The following is a 20,974-nucleotide window of genomic DNA, read 5'->3' as shown; positions in this document are numbered from 1 at the left end:
CTGCCAGCTGTCTTTATGGAGGGTTCCAACCTCTCTCCAACTAAACCTCAAGCTCAGAGAGGGCGAGAGCCCCGTTTGATTCATTCGTCTCAATCTTCCCTTCAGTGTCTAGCCCTGGGCTCAGACTGACTCCTGGCTGCCTCCGCCACCACTCAAGGAAACTTTCTAAAAAGATGCCTTGGAGGGTCTCAGAGCCAGCAACGTGCACTGTTCCACAAAGGCCCACAAGAGGGCGCCCATGGACAACTCAACAAATAGTTGACAGTGTCAAGGGCCTGGTAGGGGGCAGTATTACAGCTCCCTGGATAAACTATCCTTTGAGTCAAGTTTAAGCTTGGGGAGGGACCCCTGAGAAAGAGGACTCCATTTTCACACAGGCCCTGGGACATGGGCGCTCACATCAGCACTGCAGTCGGTGTCATTATAGTTAGTACCAAGGCAGAAAGGGTGGAGGGCGGGTAAGGGGATTAACAAGTGTCTGACCTTGAATCCTGGGGGCCCCTGTGCTCCAGGCAAGCCAGCCACACCTGGATTTCCTCTCTTCCCAGCAGGGCCCATGGGGCCAGGGTCCCCATCGTCTCCCTGCTCCCCCTGTGAAGAAAGAGAGCAGAGGAGGATTTTTCATGTTTCAGGAAACAAGCAGCCAAGGAGGCAGGATGACTCAAAACCTGGGTGAAGGGCTTCCCTGGTGGCGCAGTGGTTAAGAATCCGCCTGCCAGTGCAGGGGACATGGGTTCGAGCCCTGGTCCGGGAAGATCCCACATGCCGCGGAGCAACTAAGCCCATGTGCCACAACTACTGAGCCCGTGCGCCTAGAGCCCGTGCTCCACAACAAGAGAAGCCACCGCAATGAGAAGCCCGCACACTGCAACCAAGAGTAGACCCTGCTTTCCGCAACTAGAGAAAGCCCGCGTGCAACAACGGAGACCCAACGTAGCCAAAGAAAAAACAAAGCAAAACGAAACAAAACAAAAACCTGGGTGAACCCTGGGTGAAGCTGGAGGTTAAACTGAGGGATGGAGGTCATACTGCCTGTGTGTGAGGATGGCTGGACCAGCGGGACAAATGGGTGGGGAAGGGAAGGGTCTTAAAAACCGGAAGCTCTATTTGCTGGACAGGGCATGACCCTCTGGGTACTGGCATGGAGGAGAGACAGTGAGATGGGCCATAGTCCCAGGTCCCAGGTCCCAAGGGATGAGGCCATTGCCCATGCAGGAGACTTCTGGATATGCTGGTTCTGCCCATCCAAGTTTCCAAACGCGCTCCTCCCGGCCCATGGCCTATGGCACCCCACCACGCACACACCTCATCTCAAATGGAGACACTGTCTCTTAACCCCAAGTCCTGCTCACCTGCTGTCCTGCTTGACCGTCCCGGCCAGGAAGTCCATCTGGTCCAGCGACACCCTCGGGGCCCTGTCTCCCCACCACGCCCCGAGGCCCCAGCAGCCCCTGCAGGCCCTGGTGGTAAATAAGAAGCTGGTGAGGGCTTCTGGGGAGGGCAGGGAGGTGGGTGGGAGAGGAGAAGCTGGGAGTCACTCACCTGGATCCCCCTCCGTCCTGGTCCCCCAGCCTTGCCTTGCTTTCCCTTTGGTCCCTGAAAAATCAAGGGGCACATAATGAAGGCTTCCTGGAGGAGGCGCAGAACACTAGGCGCTCTGGAAGGGGGTCCTTCTGTAGCCGGGCCCTGCCCCTCCACTTCTTGGGCCTTGGCATCTGAATCTGCAAATGGGCCCAAGCAGCCTAACTCAGAAGCCCAAGGTCGAGGCTGTCACTAACCCTGGGTCCTGGGCCCTCACTGGCAACCCTGCTGCAGAGGCTCCGGGCCCTGGCAACTTCCTGGTGGGAGTGAAGCCCACGGCTGGCTGGTCTGTTTAATCCCCATGGGTTTGGCTATTCCTGAGGGGTGGGGGGTGGCTCTGCGGGTGGAGGGGTGCACTCCTGGGGGGAAGTTGAGGGCATTAAGGCAGCCTTGGCCCAACCTCAGTGGAGGCAGATGCAGGAGCCCTGGGTACAAGGCAGGAAACTCCTCTCCACCGCCTCTGAATTCTTCCACGGGCATCACCAGCCCCAGGTCTTCCTCCACACCCCCTCACTTCACTTCTCCCAGTTTTCTCATTCTACAGTGTGGCATGGTGGAAAGAGAGGCCAGCTTTGGATCTTGACAGCCCTGGGTTCAAATACCGCTGGCTGACCTGACAGGTGGTCTCCCTCCGGGAGGCCCTATAAATGGGGCTGGTCATCCCCCCTCCCTCAGGCTGTTTGAAGGGATCTTGGCCAGGCCACATCCTGCAGGGCCCCTCCCTGTGGTTCCCTCTCTTTCTCACAGCACCCCCAGCCCTCCCTCCCCTGCGCTGTGTGCCTGGGCCAGTCTCTTTCCCTTCCCTGTGGACGTCAGGGCCTCTTACCTCGTCCCCTTTCGATCCTTTGGGGCCCGGCCGTCCCCGGGGTCCCGGATGCCCCTGCAAACCAAGGTGAGATGACGCAAGGCAGCCCCAGGATTCTCTCCTGGGGAGGGTGGCCAGTCTCCGCCTGGAGGGGGGAGGTGTGGGGAGGGGTTTGGGGGTGCAGGCTCTGGGGGTGCCCCCAGGGTCAGGGCAGGAGAAACCAGAATGGGCTGCCCCAGGCCCTCCTGCAGGGAGGATCCCTTTAAGCTTTAAAAGGCCCAGTTCTTTAATTCCCCCTCTGCTCCTCTACCACCCCACTCAGGGCAGGAGGGGGATAGGACGGGAAGCACCACTCACGGGTTGGCCCTGCTGGCCTGGATTTCCACGGAGGCCTTGTACACCCTCCTGTCCCTGGAAGTCAAGGAGATACAGGTGAGGGGGCTCATTTTGGGCGGGGGAGGACCCCAGAAAGCCCTTGTTCTTCCTAGCCATGTGTCATTGTCCCCGAGTCTCAGCATCCTCATCTAGAAAATGGGTGAAATAACGACCCTGCCGGGAGGGGGCGGGGTGAAGGTGGGGCGGTGAAGAGCCCAGGGGGCTGGCAGGTGGGCGGAGCTTGGGGGGGTTCTGGTGCTCATTCAGTGGCTTGTTCACACTACTTCTGTTGGGAGAGCTGTTCTCGGCCACAGATGGGGACACTGCGGTTCTTGGAGGGGAGAGGTCTCCCCCCCCGCCCCGCCCATCCTCTCCCTCCCTCAGGAAAGATCTCGGACCCTTCCCCTTTCAGCATGAACTACGCCCTGAGCCCTTGCGGGGAGGGGGAGGGTTGTGCTTAAAGCCTGGGCACTAATGGTGGAAGGACAGGCCTGTTTCCTGGCGAAGGCTGTTCTAATTCTAGGTTGCAGGAAACAGAGGCCAAGGAATGCCCTCTTACAACACTCCTGATGCTGCCAGCAGGTAGGAGCTCCGATACTTACAGGGTATCCAGAGTCCCCTGGCTCCCCGCGGTCTCCTCGATCACCCACAGGGCCCTAAATGACAAGGACAACAATGAAAAATGGGCCACTGGGTGCAGGGGATGCCACACCTGGGCCTCCTAGGCCACAACCTCGTGAAGCTCGCAGCAGCCTCGCCCCTGCTCAGTTTCCCCGCCCCCTCCCAGGTTGGGGCTCCACCCTGGCATTGGTCCACAGGATGCAGTGGGGGTGGGGGTCTTACCCGATCTCCAGGTGGCCCGGGGTGCCCCTCGGCCGTGCCATCCTCACCCTGCTCCCCCTGTGGACACAAAACTAGCTTTAGGACAAACCTCCTGCTCCTGGTGAATTCTGGGAATTCCAGACACTCTGCACTGAGGCCAAAAGGGCCTTCATCAGAGACGAGGTCCAGCCGACTTAGGGTTACAGACAGAAAGACTGAGGCCAGAGAGGGAAGGGGAAGATGTGGGGTCAAAGGCACACCTGGGCATGGGACCAGGAATGCAGAACACAGAACGGTGCTCTTTACCCTCCCCGCTGCTGGACACCGCCAGGCCGATGCCCTCAGGCTGTCAGACGGGATAGCTAAGCAGAGACCCTGGTCACACCCAGCTTTGCAGGGGACCAGCTGCCCAGACCTTCAACAGGTCCGTTCCCATCTCAGAGCTTTTTCTCAGCTGCGGAATCAGAGTGAGGAGGGGTGAAGGGGACAATGGCAATACCCATGCGGAGTGGAGGGGAATTCCATGAAATGATGCAGAAGTCCCTGCATGGTGCTCAGCAGTGACAATAATTCCAACAGCTGGCAGGCATGGGCACTGCCACGGCCGCACACAGGCGCTCACTGAATCCTCCCAACAACGCTACAAAGTAAGTGATATTATTCTCCCCATTTTACAGCTGAGGACACTGAGGCACAAAGAGATGGTGTGAGCTGCTCAGTCATTCAGCCCCCAATGACACAGTCCCTTTCTCTGACCCTTGCTGGGAGAAAGTGGGCCGAGAACCAGCTTCAGGACAAACGTCCAACCCTCGACGGGAGCCCCAGAGAAGGCCCTGGGCTGCCCCAGATGGCACGCAGCAGTCGGCTAACTTGCAGGTCTTGTTCATATGACAGTTTCCTATCTGCAAAACGGGACTGTCAGGCCTCGCAGCACTGCTCCGAGGACCCAGTGAGCAAAGGCGTGCTGCTGTGCACAGAGCAGAGCCTCGGGAGAAATCGCTGTTGTTGATAATCATAACAGCAGGGAGGCTGTGTGGCATGGAGGTGGTCAGGAAGACCGCCGGAGGAGCAGAGTTTAGAGCCGAGGTCCTCGGGCCGCGGCAGGCCACGCCAGGCCCTGGGCTACCCACAGGACAGGTGGCTGGACACCATGTGCCAGCTACAAGGAGGGTGTAAGCAGGACAGCAAGTGGCAGAACCTCAGGGCTCAGAACGTTCCAGCCCCAGACAATTAGTGTCACCTCCCATGGGGGTGCATTCTGGGCAGGGGGCTCAAGCCAGGGCACCTCCGAGCCCCCTCGCTGTTGGCAGGGATTGAAGGGGAGGCCTGAGAGGCAGGGGAGAGGAGAGCCATCCCTGGGACTGGAGCCTGTCCCAGGCCCGAATCAGTCCGGAGGGCTGGTGGCTGTACGCCTTGGCCCAGGGCCTCTGTGGCTCTTGTGGGCAGAGATCGAAGGCATGAGGGACTGGGCCCGAGGCCTAGAACCAGTCGTACCCGGGAAGGGGGGGTGGGTGGCCCAAGGAGTGGGGATTCCCTTTCCTCCCTGACCACTCTCTATGGCTCTTTGTCCCAGGGCTCCATCCCACGGTGGAGGGAGATAGCTGGGCTGGGGGGTGTCGGAGAAGGGGGCAGTGTTTACCTAGTGTGTTCTATGTGCCAGGCACTTCATGAAGTATGTTTCATACGTGGTTTCATGAAATCCATATAGCACCTCTATGCTGCTGTGACCACTGGTCCCATTTTACAGATGGAGAAAATGAGGCCCAGGGAAGGAAGGGTCTTAACCAAGGCCACACAAGACTCAAGGGGATGTTGAGGCCAAAAGCCAGCTCTACAGATCTCCCCCCTCCCCCACATTGTGGCTGAAGTTTGGGGATGCATTTTTTAGCACCTGAAAGCTGGTAGGGTCCCCCCATTCCCCATCTTTCTCCTTGTTCTCAGAGTCTTATCCCATTTCCCCAGTCCCTCTGGCCGCCACCTTTGAGAAATGCCCATGCCCCACAGGGAAATTCCAAGTTGAACGATATATTGGCTCATCTAAGTGTCTGTTTCTGGCTGGAAAAGCAAGGCCTGGCATCAGACAGAGTCTGGATCTGGTCCTGCCACACCTCCCACTGATCCTGAGCTAGTCCTGAAGCGTCGTGGAGACTCAGTTTCCCCACCTGTCAGGTGGGACCCTTACACTTCTGAGCCAGGGTCATGGTAATGATTATGGAGAAATCCTGGTGGAGAGCTTTGCTTCGGGGGTCTCCGCCAGGAACCTGCTCTCTCCCCACCCCCCACACCTGCCGCCAAGCTCCATCCAGCTGTGGTTATTCAGTCCTGTGAGTATTTTTATTTTTGAGCTCTTCAGGGCATCATTCCACAGCCCCTAGCTCAGGGCCGAGAACATACTAAATAAATCATTATAAATCCATAAATACCTGTTGGTTAGCAGATGAATGATGCGCTCACTCATAATAATACCTATGTCAGAAAGTGCATCTGGCTGACATATATGTGATGCCCTCCTTAGCCTCGTGTTCCCGAGGTACCCATCCACTTAATAGATGAGGCAATCAAGGCTCGGGGAACGCTGGGGCCCTGCCCAAGGCCCAGGATCAGGGCAGATCTGGGGTTAGTGGCCAGTTCTCAGCAGCCGCAAGAACTGCTTCTGGGGATGCAGACGACCCAGAGTGCAGGCACCCTCTTGTTTCAGGCTCCCTGTTAATCCCTCCTACACCAGCCCCGGCAGACCGTGAGGGCCGAGGAGGGACTCGGGGTTCTGAGAGACACTTTCCGCAGCTTCCTGCGGGATGTGTCAGAGCCTGTGGCCAGCTCTGATTGCAGATCTGTTCTCCAAGCAGGAGGAAGGGGCCAGCTGGACGGCAAACCAGGCCAGGGTGATTCACCCAACAGCGAGATGTAGTTAGTGGGGAGCTGACTCAGCAAAAGAAAGGCGGGTTGGTGAGCAGGGGGGCAAAGAGACAGCAGTGGGGCGCCTGCTAGGAGCCCGTTCCAGCTGACCCCTCAGGGGAAGGGGGAGGAAAGGAAGGAGGGGCTCAGAGCCACTAATGTAGGAATCAGAGACTTGGGTCCTGGGCCAGCTTGGTGCTGCCTTGCAATGTGACCCTCAAACTTCTGGGCCCCCGCATTCCCACCTGCATAGTGAGGCGGGCCACGGTGATCAGCAAGGTTCCTTCTACCAGTTCCTGTCCTCTACCGAATATGGAGCCAAGGCATGGCACCTGGACACGTCTTCCCTCCGCCTGGGCGGTTCCTGGCCTCGAAATGCAGGTACTTCTCACTCTCCATCGTAAGCCCCCTCCTGGCTCTCACTGGGTGATCTCGTTCACAAGTGAGGCTTCAATGCCCACGTTCACACAGATGATGGCATGGCATTGTTACATGACTGATGTCCATCTCCCCTGGCTCAACCAGAAGCTCCAGGAAGGCAGGAACTGCGTCCATGTTTGTTCTGGTGCCAGGCACCCAATATACCTGTGCTAAATGTAGGTCTAATGGCTCCTGCCTGCCGGCCACAGCTGGGGTGACACTGGCCTCCTAGCTGGCCAAGGCGTGAGCAGGGATGAGTCTGCTGTGAACCCACGCTAGCCCAGCCGCAGTGGCCCAGGGGCTTGCCCCCGCCAACCCCGGATATGAGAAAGCAGCTGCCGCCCAGGACCAGACACCCACCTTTTCGCCCTTTGGTCCAGGAGGTCCGAGGGGTCCCATGATGCCTTTGTGTCCCTGCAGGAAACAAGACGGCAGGAGGTGAGAGCATGGGGGAGGGAGGAGTCGGGAGGGACAGGTGATGAAGGACAAGAACTCAAAGATGGAAACACCCTGGGCTATGCGATCAGGTCCCGGCTCTGTCCCAATTCGCCATGTGAATCTGAGCAGGCCGTGTGCCTCTCTGAGCCCTGGCCTCCCAGACATGCCATGTCGGTCCCAGACACACCTCTAAGGGGTGTCCACTTGAGTGGCTGAAGGCTCTGCTCATGCCATCTTGGAGCAGACCTGGGACCAGATCTCGGGAGAACCAGCTGTGTCTTCTGGGATGCGGCAGAGGCCGGGGGCAAAATGCTTGCCTCAGAGGGCTTCCCCAGGCCGGGGTGAGAACTGCACAAGAAGACTTCTCCCTTGGGCTCCCAGCACCCACTCTCCAGTCTCCCTCTCCTTTGCCCTCTGCTTCTCCTCCCCTCCCTGCAGTATCTCTTTCAGACACTGGATCTCACCTTCAAACTTAAGCTGTCAGGCCTTGCGCACACATTCTTTAGCCTCCCCGAGCCTGTCTCCTTTTCTGAGCAAGCCCCATGCCTCGCTGAGGCCTAGGCTCCCAGATGTGTAACATGGCTTTGGCTCAGCAACCTCTGAGAGGGGAGTTGCCAACTTGGATGTGAAAATGGGCTAAGACCCATCCCTTCCACAGAGAGCGGCGGTGAAGCTCAGACGCGAGGTGTGCACGGCACCCACCATGGGAAGGAAGGACTCAGCGAGGCCAGGGATTGGCGGGGAGGTCCTCCTCTGTCCACCCCACCCCTGCCTGGCCCACAGGTGGTTCTCGACCCCACCCCGGTCTGTGGACCCAGGTGTTCCCTGGGGCGAAGGAGACCGTGAATCTGCCTACAGTGGCCCGAGGGCCAGCCCTACAGCTAGGAGGAGGGGGGCGCAGCAGCCGAGGTGGCCTGAGTCCAGGCCTGCAGGGCAGAGTTCCGGAGAGGGGGAGGTGACATTTCCTTACATCGTAACCAGCCAGTCCCGGTTCTCCTTGGGCCCCTATCCGTCCTGGAGCACCCTACGAGAGGAGAAGACCCACGTTGGCACAGAGCGCCGCTCTCAGGGCAGGAACGCGGGCACTCTCTCCCGCAGGCTCCGGCCCAGTTCAGCCCAGCAGCCTGGTGCATCCGCTCTGCCCAGAACCCAGGCCGGAGAGTCAGGTGGAGAGCAAGTGGTACCTGTCCCCTCCTCTCTGGAGCATTTCTCCTCCCGCACAGCCCTTCCTTCTTCCGGCTCCAGTGGTTCATGAGAGCCAATTGCTAAATTTTCCCCAATTTTGTGAGCCAATTATTAAACAAAACCATGGTGAAAAATTAAATTACATGAACTTACAGATAAATCAATTAATTATATTAAAAACATAGACGACAAATGTTCAAAACTCATCCCTTCCTAGTTGGTTTACTACACTTTACTGTTATCTATGCGCATGAGGTTATTTCTGTTTGTTGAATCTGTGTGGCGGAAACGCAGTCGTCCCTGGGTATCCAGAATCTGCAGGGGATCGGTTCCAGGACCCTCTGCAGATGTGAACCCGCGGATTCGGGGGCCGACTATACCAGATCATGGAGCTCTCTTACCCATCCCCTCCCAAGTCTGCTTTCAATAACATCTCACTGGGGCTTCCCTGGTGGCGCAGTGGTTGAGAGTCTGCCCGCCGATGCAGGGGACGCGGGTTCGTGCCCCGGTCCGGGAAGATCCCACGTACCGCGGAGCGGCTGGGCCCGTGAGCCATGGCCGCTGGGCCTGCGCGTCCGGAGCCTGTGCTCCGCAACGGGAGAGGCCACAACAGTGAGAGGCCCGCGTACCGCAAAAAAAACCCAAAAAAACAAAAAAACATCGCATTGGCAGCTTGACATCAGCCATCGTACTAGCATTTATACCACGGAATCTTACAAGTGCCACAAACCAGCACAGCTGTTAACTGGCACGCACTGGCAGCTCAGAGACACTGCATCACCCGTGTCTGCCCCCTCCCTTGCTTCCTGTTGGGGCCCTCCTCTACCTGCAGCAGTAAAACCCCTCAGGGACCCTCCCTTCAGGGCAGGCTGGCAACGGGCCGGGCCCCCCTCAGAGCCACCCAGGGATCTGCAGCAGCTTCACCGTGACCCCCACGAACCTCTTTCCAGTGGGAAAACTCCTTGCTCAATAAAAATACTCCCAAGGGTCTGGTCCCCTCTCTACACCCCAATAGCAGAACTTGATAATAGGGGGTTATAAAGGGCTTCAGAAGACCCACAGACCCCTTCAAATCGCCAGAAATACTGTGCTGTGTGTACATTTCCAGGGAGAGGGGCTACAGCTTCTATAGGTTCCCAAAGGGATCCATGATTCCAAAGAAGTGGCTGGGACAGTGGACACAGGCGTTTGGCTGACAGCTGAGGCGGGCGATGCTTTCCTCTCTGCCCTCGGTCCCCTCTGCTCCATGCCCGACCCCTACCCCACCCACCCAGAGAGTTCTCACCGTTGGTCCCAGGCTGCCCCGGGACCCTTTAGGGCCTGGGGTGCCAGGGGGTCCCGGGTCTCCAGGGACGCCCATCTCACCCAGCTGTCCTTGGTAGCCCTTGGCACCCTGCAGTGGAGGAGAGACAGGCTGTCAGCAGGCCCCAGCAGAGGGGAGGGAAGGGCGGGGGCTGCAGGGCAGGGACATGGTGGACCCAAGCAGGAGGCGGGGGAATCCTACCTTGGCTCCCATGCGGCCCTTCTCGCCTTGCTTCCCTGGTTTTCCTTCAGGACCCTGAAAGGAAAAGGAGGGCAAGAGAGAGAAAGATGAGAAATGAGAGAATACGGAGGCAGATCCAAAGCGTATCGGAGCGCTCACTCTGGAAGCAGACCGCCTGGGTTCAGATTGATTCTGCACTCAATACCCGTGTGACCCTGAGCGTAACCACACCCCCTGTGGTCTATGTCTTTGCAAAATGGGGGCAGTGGTTGTACTTGCCTCACAGAGCTGAGGATTCAACCTGGTGATACAGTATCATGCTTGCAAGGTGCCTGGTCCATAGTAAGTAAGTGCTCGATAAATCACTGTTGTCATGGTTACTGCTGGTGCCCAGGCTGTCCCAATGGGAGCAGCTCTCTGCACTGAGCCCTCTCCATGTGCCAGGCACTGTCCCACCCTCCTAGCCACCCTGAGCCTCAGGCCCGATTCAGAGCCCCTCCTGTAAATGGTGACAGCCTAGGTTCCTAAAGGTGAATCGACTTGCCCAGGGTCCTGCTGGTCCAAGGCAGAGCCCTGATTCAACTTCAGATCTGTCTGATTCTGTGTCCAGGGTGCCCACTGATGACAGGCAGGCAGGAGAGGTTTCCTAGGTATGCCCTTATCTCTGAGATGTTGTGTGTCACTTCTGACAATCCCTGAGGCCATGTCCCACTGACATAGCACTTGGGCCTGTTCAGGCAGTTGGGTGGGAGGTACTCAACCCTCAGGGGTTGAGGCCGGAGGGGTTCCTCAAAGTGGCTCTTTGTGACAGGAAGGTCAGCCACCCTTCCCTACTCTCCCACTGGGGCACCCAGGCCACTCCCTCTGAGAGGCCACTCTGCTCCCTCTCCCAAAGGCATCCCAAAGTGCTGCCCTCCCCTGCCTTGCCCCAGGGGGCCCAACTGTCTCCACGGTTGTCAGGGAAACTCAGTTCACTGGGGCTGAGTGAGTGTAGGTGTGCACGAGGGAGTGCAAGAGAGATGAGAGCGCAGGAGCGAGAGAAGAGAGCCCTAGCCCCAGGCCCCACTGGGCTGGGATGTAGTGGGTAGGGCAGGCAGTGTTTCTGACCTGAAGGGACATCCAGACTGCCTGCAGAGGACAGTCCCCTCAAAGCCTAAACCTCAAAGGGAGCTGGGAAAAATATCTATGTTCTTGGTAAGCACTAAAGAGCTGGTTTGATTTAATCCCTTTGGCTTCATTAACAGAGGCACATGCTATAGGATGAGGGAGGTGATAATCTCACCTTGGAATAGGCGTTGCGCTCTAAGAGGAAGTACTGACTAATTGTGATGGAGGAGGGGTAGGAAGAACAGTGGCCCTGAAAGGACCAAGCACAGAGTGCCCTGCATCCTGATGCTTGAGTCTTCACGTGACCCCAGACAAGTCCCTCCCTTTCTCTGTGCCTCAGTTTCCCCACCTCTAATATGAAGGTCTTGAACTAACCTTGCACTGTCCAATATGGTGGCCCCTGGCCACACATGGCTGCTGGGCACTTGAAATGTGGCTATTGTGACTGTGGAACTGGATTTTTAATCCATTAAATTTTAATTAATTTAAAATTTTAAACTGGTAATTCAATGACTGGAAAACTTCTAACATTTTTGGAACAACTTGGGGTATGAATCTACATTTTCAATTGTATGTTTTATGAAATCTAAATATAGATCAAGTATTTCCAGTGAAAATTTAGCATCTGAATTGAGATGTGCTCTAAGTGTAAATGACACACTGGATTTCAAAGACTTACAAAAAAAAAGTATGCAAAATAGCTTATTAATGATTTTTTACATTGATTACACGTTGATATGTTAGTATTTTGGATAGATTGTGCTAAATATATTATTAAAATTAATTTTACCTATTTCTTTTGACTTTTTAAAATATAACTATTAGAAGATTTTAAATTACACATGTAACTCCTATTCTGTTTCTACCAGACAGCATTGGACTTGACAATCTCAAGGTCTTTTGCTCCTCCAGTAATTAAATGCTAAATAATCATCATGGCCCCAACGATGAGCCAGACACAATGTCCGAACTCCGTATCATATCTCATCCAATTCTGGCCACAGGGCTGGGAGGAAGGGATTATTTATCCCATGTTAGAGCTAAAGAAACAGGCTCAGGGGGATGAAGACCCTGTCAATGGGTCACCCAGCTAGGTAGAATGAAATGTGGATTCTTACTTTCTGGGACACCCCTTTTCCTAGGTTGGTCCTGTTTGGGCAGTTTCGAATCATGATGACAGGAGCTGGTGGCATTTACCAGCAGAATGAGGTGATTGCAATGGCTGATCCCTTGTCAGAAGGAGAAGCAAGTCAGTGACCAAGAATTCAGTACAGGGTCAGGGAGACAGAAGTCTCCCCCAGGACAGGGCAGCTGGCTGGCCGCTTGTTCTGACAGCTCCTCTCCAGCTGAGAGCATCCCCGATGGTGAGGGAATCCCTGAATAAGGGCTAGAGCACCCCGTCGGGTGAGGCTGTGCGGCCAGAATGAAGACCTTTGCTGGGCCCCCATCCATACAGATGTATTTCTGGAAAGGTTTTGATGGCTCATGAAATTCTATTTTTAAATCCTTCACTGTTTCCAGGCCACAGAGCGGGAGATTCTTGTTCTGCAGCCCTGATGCCAAAGAGACTCAAATACAGGCCTCTCATCACCTCTGTCACCTGGCACACACTCAGTCTGGTCCCAGTGAACCTCTTTCCAGTTCCAGTGTATGAGGACTGGCAGTGACAGCAAAATACAGACATAAACACTGCTACCACCACCGCCAGCACCATCCCCATCACCATAGCCACTGTCACAGCACTGCCACTGCCATCACCATCACCAAAAATAATACCACCACCGTCACTACCACACTAACACCACCATCATCACTACTATCGCCACCATCACCATCACCGCCACCACCAGCTTCCAGTCACTTCCTCCTCCAAATTCATAAAGATAATTTTTTATATTTCTGGTGCATTTTATAAAGTGCTTTCCTATCCAAAGTTTCATCAACTCTTCAGGTGAAAAAAAAAACAAGGCTCAGAGAGAGGCAGTGATGTGCTCAAAGTCACGTTGACAGTGGGTGCTCGAGCGAGAACCCGGCCTTTGGACTCTGGGTCAGGGCTATTTCTGCCACATCCACAGTCAAGATGCTCAAAAGTTCACTGAGAAAGAGCCCCTGGAACACTGGACCTCAAAATGATCTCAGTGCACATTCTTCCAAATCCTTCATCATACCAAGGGTGCGGCCCAGAGAGGGCAAGGGCAAGTGAAAGGTCACACAGCAAGTTGCTGATGGAGAATTGGGCCAGTGCCTCTCCTGCTAAGTTTAGTGTGGCTGAATGTGGGGGTGGGCAGGACGAGGTCAGCAGGGGCCAGGTTTGTGCAGGGCACGGCAACCAGGCTAAGGAGACCGATGTTATTCCTGTGGGCACTCGGGAGGCGTGGGAAGGTTAGGCCGGGGAGGGACACAGTCAGGTCGGTTCTCCGTGAAACTCTCATGTGAAGGAAGGATCACAGCACAAGACCCTCTGGCGGCAGCTGTCAAAAGACCTCCCACCCAACTGCCTGAACAGGCCCAAGTGTTATTCTCACCCAGGAGCCCCAAGTGCTGGCACACAGCTGTGCGCACTCACCCGGACGCCAGTGATGCCAGGGGGGCCAGGCGGCCCGTCCTCACCCTTCAGTCCCTCCTGGCCCTTCTCGCCACGTTCACCGTCGGGCCCGGGGTCACCCCTGTCCCCCTGGGTTGAAAAGGCACGAGGAGGAGGGGAGAGAGAGAAAGAGAGAATAAATGTCACCAAGTCCATCAGAGGCACCAAACCTCGGGGCTCCATTTGGATGTCCACGGCAGACCTGCCCCTGGATTCCCCTGATGGTTCTGCCAAAAGGGTCAGCCTGGTAGAGACAGCACACAGCACGTGACAGTTTCTAGTGTCCATGCCTGGGCCACGGAGGGAGCTGCTCAGAGAGAAGAGACGACCCTGACCACGCCCACTCCGTGGAGTTTACAGGAAAGAAACAGGTTGGGAGGGTAGGACGATTTCTCCCCAAGGCCGTAGACACACTGGGAGGACAAGAGTCTTAAGAAGCCGAAGGAAATTTTTTTAAACTTTTTTTTCCCTTCTCTTTTTTCTTTTTGGCTGCGCCACGCGCAGCATGTGGGCTCTTATTTCTCCGACCAGGGATCAAACCCGCGCCCCCTGCGGTGGAAGCGTGGAGTCCTAACCACTGGACCGCCAAGGATGTCCCAAGAAGCTGAAGGAAATTTTTATAAAGGAAAAAATTCACCTGATTCTACCCCTTGGAACAAACTCTTTCCATGTTTCTGAGGTGTATTTTCAACCCTCACTTACACAAAACAGTTTACAATAGTAAGTAGAAGGTAATCGTCTCGATTGCTACATACCAGGCTCAGATCAGTGGAACAACTGTTCCACAGCAGTGAAGTTAGTGAATTCAGCTTTAAAGGCATAATCCAACTGCACTACAGTAAATTCAGCTTCAAAGGCATAATCCAACTGCACTGCATGTTTCCACCTATTTTTTTTTTTTAATGTCTTATTCTGTTTACTGTGAGTACGCGCTCCCTTTGCTGTCTGCCCTGCATCCTTCGCATTCTCGCTGGCTGCAGTACATTCCCCCTGTTGAGTGGGTGGCAGCGAACACTTACATAGCACTTGCCATTCCAGGCCATGTTCTGGAAGGCTAGGCTGTGCCAGGACGGGGCATGGGCTGTTGTCCTCGGCCCCATTAGCAGAGCAGGGGGTGCAGCAGGGGCAGTGGCGGGGGGGAGGAGCGGGGCAGCGCCCATCACAAGGCCACCTCCACTGGGGCTTGTAGCCAGTCTGCATGTGGCTGAGATGTGACGGTACAGAGAGGCCCCCAGGAAAGGGTAGGAGGAAGGGGTGGGCAGAGGAGAGGTTCAGAGAGGCAGAGAGCGTCTTTGCCATTTTTGTTTTCCGGTGCCACACTTTATGAGGGACACTGATAAACCGGTGTGCGTCCAGGAGAAAGAGCACGGTGCACAGGGCAAGCAGCTGGAGTCTGGGAACCGGACCGCGGAGAGCATAGCCCGCAGGTTGGTCCCGCTGGGGCCCCAGGTTCTGGGCGTGAACAGCTGGGGAGCAGGATAGCCGGGGTAGTTTCTAGCTCCGGTCCAGGAGGACGTCCCAATGAGAGGTGTCCAGAGATGATACAGATGAGGGAGGGAAGCTCCAAGCTGAGGTGTGGGCCAGTGCAGAGCAGATCTGGGCACTAGGAAAGGGTCGGACAGGGTGGTGTCTGAGGTCCCTTCGCACGGAGATTCTCAGACTCCAAACTCAGCCTGGCAGGGAGACGGGGCCGGCCCTGATGCCCCACTTGCAGACTCTCTTGGCTCCAGGATTCTCCTTCTGGAGATTCTCAGACTCCAAACTCAGCCTGGCAGGGAGACGGGGCCGGCCCTGATGCCCCACTTGCAGACTCTCTTGGCTCCAGGATTCTCCTTCTGGCCTGTCAACCTGGCCACCTGCTCTCCTAGCTCTCAGAGGCAGGCAGCCCGTTCCAGGTGGCTGGGCTGGATTTCTGTGAGGGGCCCTAGCCTGGGCCCTGCAGGGGCACAGGCTCCAGAGACTACCCAGACCCCCAGAGCCTGGGCTCCCACACAGCTGGGGTGGGCGACCCTGTGGATCCCATGCAGAATGGGGTCTGGGGGTGGAGGGCTAGGGAATCCCAGAACCCAGGACATCTGTCAGTGCTCAGAGAGGAGCCTTACAAGTTGCCTAGCTCAACCCTCCTACTTACAGATGGGGAAACTGAGGCCCAGAGAGAGGTACAGACTTCTTAGTACCACATGTGAATCCATGGTAGAGCATGGGTGAGACCTTGGGTTCTGGTTCCTTCTAATTCCAAGGTTCTCTGCTCAGGGGACAATACCTTCCTCACCCCTGGATTCAAATCTTGCTGCCACCTCTCAATAGTTGTGTGACTTGGGCAAGTTTCCTCATTTGCAAAATAAGCACCAAAGGGTTACTGTGGGGAGTGAAAGAGATAATCCACGTAAATGATAGCTTAGCATAGCATCCAGTGCACGAGCGCTGGATAAACATTACTTATTACTAGGAATCACCACCACTGTTGCCACCATCAGCTGGTTATCTCAAAAGACATAATCAGCATAAAGTGCTGTGCATGTCCGAGAGGTTGTTTTCACCATGAAGGTGATGCTTGGACAAATACCATAAAGGAAACAGATTCTCTCCTGGATTCACACAAGGACCTGGGAAGATGCCGTACATCTGCTGGACTACTCCGGCCCAAGGTCTAGGGTGGCACTGGCTTTGGAGGGAGTGAGAGAAGCAGCCAGGGCCGAGGAGCCATGACAAGTGAGCAGGAAAGACTGTGTGAGACACCCAAGTCTGGAAGACCCCCTCCCATTCCACCTCAGCAAAGATTCCAAGGAGAAGAAAGGTGGCTGCCCAGAAGCGAAGGAGGTCCCCGCATTGTGCCTCAGTTTCCTCATCTGTCAAGTGGGGATGGTAATGAATCCAGCTCGGAGGATTACTGGGAGGATTAAATGGGTTAATTCATGTAAAGCTCTTAAGGCAGGTGATGCAAGTATGGTGAGTACACAAAGCATTTTAGCCAGAATGTTCGTCACCATTCATCACGACTCATGCAGACATTTGGCAAAGGGTGTGGAGAAGCCATCAAGTGCTCTGGGTCTCCGGAGCCAGACCCAGTTACACCCTGGGATACAGCAGGGCTGGAGGTGAGAGAAGGTAGACAGATGGCAGACAGGGGGCGCTCTCGACCTTGCAAGCAAAACACAGGTTGATGGGAAGCCAGACAGGGGCTTGTCACAGAGGCACCCTGGGAGGTGGGGAAGCCCCGGACCCAGGGCAATTATGTGGGTGGAGGTCTGGGGATGGGGCAAGAGAGGCTCAGATAAGAGGGGTGCTTATCTGAGGTCACATGGAGGGTCAATGGCTGACAAAGGGAATGCTGGGATGTGGCACTTGGGATCCTGAGCTGGGCAGCTGACAGGTCAGCCCTGGGGAAAACCCACCTAATGGTCCAGGACTAGGCCAGGGCTGGTAAGTCAGAGAGTGAACCTGCCCAGGGGTTTAGGGGAGCCCTGGTGCCTCCTTAAGGCCCCAGCATCTGTGGCTGACAGATGAATCTATGGAATGCAGCAGGGCTGAGTCAGGCCCACATGCTTTGGTGCCAGTGAGCCCTGGGTTTGAATTTTGGATTTTCCACTCATGGCCCTAGACTGTAGATGAATACACCTCGGCCTGAGCCTCAGTTTCTTCACCTTTAGAACGGGCGCATGGTGCAGAGAGGTAGCCGAGGCTTGGGTCTTGCCTGTGCCAATTACTAGCACTGTGTCCTTGGACAAGCGGTTTAACCTCTCCGAGTCTCAGTTTCCTCATCCAAAGACAGATTTTACCCCATAGCACTAATTGAGATGATACATACAAAGGGCTTAGCACAGTCCCTGATACATATGTGCCTTGTTCTCCGTAAACAGTGGCTATGGGTCATGGGTGGTGATTATTGCTCTCCTCATCTTTTAGGATGTGTGGAAGATAACAGATATCAAAGCTGCTGGCTCTGGGCCTGGCACAGAGCAGGGATTCAGGTACCACTCTGAGCCCAGAGAAGCTGCAGTTTCAAGGAGAAGGGTGGCAGTGAGGAGTGGAAGGTGGGGCTGGCCCCTGGTCTTGCCTGAGCAGGGTAGAGGGCGGGTGCTGGACAGGGCTCACCCCTACCCATTCTGCTCTCCCTGGGAGTAGGAGGGCTGACCTCAGAGCTTACGGGAACACGGTGCTTCTGGGGGAAAACTTAGGACTTGGATGGGAGGACAGTGGGGGCAGAGGGAGAAGGCAGTTCCAGAACATTCTCTCCCCCCAGACTCTGCACCAGAAGGACGCTTACCTTCAGCCCATCGGGCCCTGCAGGGCCACTGTCACCCTCGAGGCCTGGCTCTCCCTGGAAAGGGTAGTGGGGAAAGATGAGGAGACATTACTGGGGAGGGGGTCCCAGTGTGTTTTACGTCTTCCTCCTCCTTGGGACAAGACCCCAACCCCTGATCTCCAGGTAGGAGGGGCCTGGAAGGCCTGGCACGGCCAGTAAACAGTGGAGCAGACCCCCAAGCCACAGCCTGTTCTGTGTGCGGGGTGGGGTGAGGTAGGGGCTGCACGAGTTAGAAGGTGCTGGTCCTGTGTCTAGGTGGGCTGGTTGGAATGGGCAGGTAGAGCAGCCTACTGGTTGAAAAGGTTTTGACGTCAGACAGATCTCGATGCCTCCACTGGGCTTCCCATTCACTGGTATTCTGGCCACAAGCAAACTCCTTAGCCCCCACGGGTGTCTGTTTTCTCATCTGAAAATGGGGCTGATACACTTCCTTTAAGGGTTCCTATGAGACACAGTGTAATCATCCCACAAATAGTAGCCATTAGATATACTCTTCTTGGAACTTGGAGCGAGCCCTCATGAGGTGCCTTGGTGGAATCTCAGTTCTCAGACGAGGAAAGTGAGGCCATCCCTCAGACTTTCTTGCCAGCAAGTGTGGGAATGATACCAAGACCCTGAATCCCATCTGACCTTAAGCCAGGTTCCCTGCTTGCCTTTCTAGCTCCAAAGATGCCCTTGGATGCCTCAGTTATCTAAACGGCTGTCAAGTTAAGTTTGCGTCTCTCTCTGCTTTTTCAGAGCTGTTCAGCATCTGAGCTGGAAGGGGCCTCAGAAGTCATCAGATGCAGGAATGGCAAAGATGGGAGGACAGGTGTGTAGATTCCACCCCTCTTGTGCCCATGGCAGACATCACTAATCTATCTCCTAGAATATGGCTCCATGAGGACAGGGCCTTCTGTTATTCACTGCTGTGAAGTGCCTGGCACACAGTGGGCATCAAGTGAGTGCACGTCATTCTCTTTCCTAGTGAGCCCAGAAGGCGCCTCAGGATCCTTCTTAACATGGCACTCCAAGAAACTGTACTGCTCAATCTTCCTTGACAGACAAGACTGCCATCTGAAGACTTCAAGCTCCATGCTCATCCTCTCTTGCCCTGTGGCCCTCTCCTCTCATTCTATGTCTTAACTCAACTTGAGGAGCCTCTTAACTTTGGGCAGGGAGGAACATGAGGCATTGGAAAAAGGGACAAATGAGAAGTTGGACTGGGGGCCTGGTGTCTCCATGAGCCAAGCCCCCCCACACTAACTCCCCCTCACTCCTGGGCTGTACCTTCCCCATCTGAAAGATGCTAGAGGATGCCTGCTCTGTATCTCTCACAGCACCCTGGGGTCTCCATTCAGACAGGGATCTTATAAATCAGGCACAGAGCATAGACAGGTGGACACAGAGGCATCCCAAACCTTCTCAGAGGAAGCCAAACTCCGTGGGTTTCTTTTGGTAAAGGGGAAGATAACCTTTCAGATAACCTTCCATGGAACAGTTTTAGGGATGGTAACAGGTGTTTTTCAATAAAAGCACTTGGAGGTCAAGTAAGTTTGGAGACTATGGATTAACCCTTCCCAAGCCCCAATTTCTTGGTTGCAGGCCTTCTCAGAGCCTTGAAAACGCTACTGCTAATGTGTAAGGGGGAACACCGAGCACGCAGAATCTCAAACATTTTGACCACAGAATGCTTTTCTCTGAGGAGCACCTCTGCATTGTGGAAATGCTGGCCCGCCAAGGGAGACTGGATAAGGCTGCAGAGATTCACAGTCTGTTTCTGCAGTTGAGGAAACTGAGGCTCAGGGAAGCTGACTAAAGCCCTTCCCCCCTCCAGACAGCCAGGGAGGGGTGGGACTTTCCAGGGAGAATGAATTTGCTTTGACTTACCCGCTGCCCAATGAGGCCCGGCTCCCCAGGGGTGCCCAGAGGCCCAAGGTCACCCTAGGAGAAGCCAAACACAAGTCCATGGGTGGGGGGATAGGACCAGCCCCAGCCCTCACCTTCTTGTTCTCACTGGTTCTGACGTGGGAGGAGTCGGGAGTGGAGCTGAGGAAGCTCTTTCTCCCCAGGACCAGAGAGAAATTGTAAAATGCCAACCAGAGCCCCTGTTCCCAATAAGCCCTGGACAGGATCACGACCGCCAGCATCACCACCACCATCACAGCTCAGCTCACACTTACATAGTGCTGTTCTAAGTGCCTTTTTATTTTACACACTTAATTGTCACAACAACCCTGCCAGGAGAGATATCTTCTTTTACAAAGGAAGAGACAGAGGGACCGCAGCTTAAGTAACCGGCCCGAGCTCATGAGGCTAGTAAGTGACAGATTCAGGATCCAAACCTGGGTAGTTTGGCTCCAGGGAATATCGGATGCAGAGATGGCAACTCTGAGGCTGACCACCTTCTTTTCTCTCCCTCCCTGAGAACCTTGGAGAGAAACCCAAAGAAGGAAGAGGCCCTAAATGAACCAGAATAAATGTCACCCAGCTCCTCCAAAAGACCCCAGAAGGGTCTTTCTCATGTGGGGATTTCCAAGCTACACTCTCTCCCTGCTGGTGTCTGAGGGCACAGAGAGGAGGCAGAGCTCCAAGCCCCCAGCCCTGCCGCGGCCAGAACCATCCCATTACTACCTGTTTTATATACGGGTTGGTTTCCTGCATTATTCAAGCAAAGGATTCTGGAACTACCTCAAGACTGACAGTCCCAGGCCTCCGGGGCCTGCATAGGGAGCAGGTCCTCTTCCAACAGCAGCGCGGGGAGGGGTCTCCCCCCAGAGCCCAGGGATCCATGGGCTCCTGTTTCCCTGCAGGTAATGAGGGGCACCAGTGCTGAAATGCAGATGGTATCGCAGGAGGCCAGGAGGTATGGCCGTCCCAGCGTGGGGCAGGTGCCAGAGAAAACACTGCCAGACAGGGGGCAGGGATGGGGGCTCCGGGCTGGCTGGGCCATCCGCTGTGGCCATGGCCAGGCCCTGCTCCCCAGCCGGGAGC

At 55.4% G+C, this 20,974-nt stretch overlaps 1 protein-coding gene across 1 annotated transcript in view; it reads right to left on the bottom strand.

Moving 5' to 3' along the window:
* Positions 1-20,974, bottom strand: part of COL27A1 (collagen type XXVII alpha 1 chain) — a 141,148-nt gene that overhangs the window by 19,220 nt on the left and 100,954 nt on the right. The window contains exons 35-48 of the mRNA XM_065878811.1: positions 19,871-19,924; positions 17,963-18,016; positions 13,678-13,785; positions 10,026-10,079; positions 9,807-9,914; positions 8,307-8,360; positions 7,259-7,312; positions 3,605-3,661; positions 3,364-3,417; positions 2,744-2,797; positions 2,408-2,461; positions 1,543-1,596; positions 1,353-1,460; positions 484-591 (exon numbers count right to left, since the gene is read on the bottom strand). Of these exons, the coding sequence (XP_065734883.1) occupies positions 484-591; positions 1,353-1,460; positions 1,543-1,596; positions 2,408-2,461; positions 2,744-2,797; positions 3,364-3,417; positions 3,605-3,661; positions 7,259-7,312; positions 8,307-8,360; positions 9,807-9,914; positions 10,026-10,079; positions 13,678-13,785; positions 17,963-18,016; positions 19,871-19,924 (975 nt within the window). The remainder of the gene's footprint in view (positions 1-483; positions 592-1,352; positions 1,461-1,542; positions 1,597-2,407; positions 2,462-2,743; positions 2,798-3,363; positions 3,418-3,604; positions 3,662-7,258; positions 7,313-8,306; positions 8,361-9,806; positions 9,915-10,025; positions 10,080-13,677; positions 13,786-17,962; positions 18,017-19,870; positions 19,925-20,974) is intronic.

This window comes from Phocoena phocoena, chromosome 6, assembly GCF_963924675.1.
Source record: "Phocoena phocoena chromosome 6, mPhoPho1.1, whole genome shotgun sequence".
Taxonomy (NCBI): domain Eukaryota; kingdom Metazoa; phylum Chordata; class Mammalia; order Artiodactyla; family Phocoenidae; genus Phocoena; species Phocoena phocoena.
This window is presented reverse-complemented; position numbering and strand designations above follow the sequence as displayed.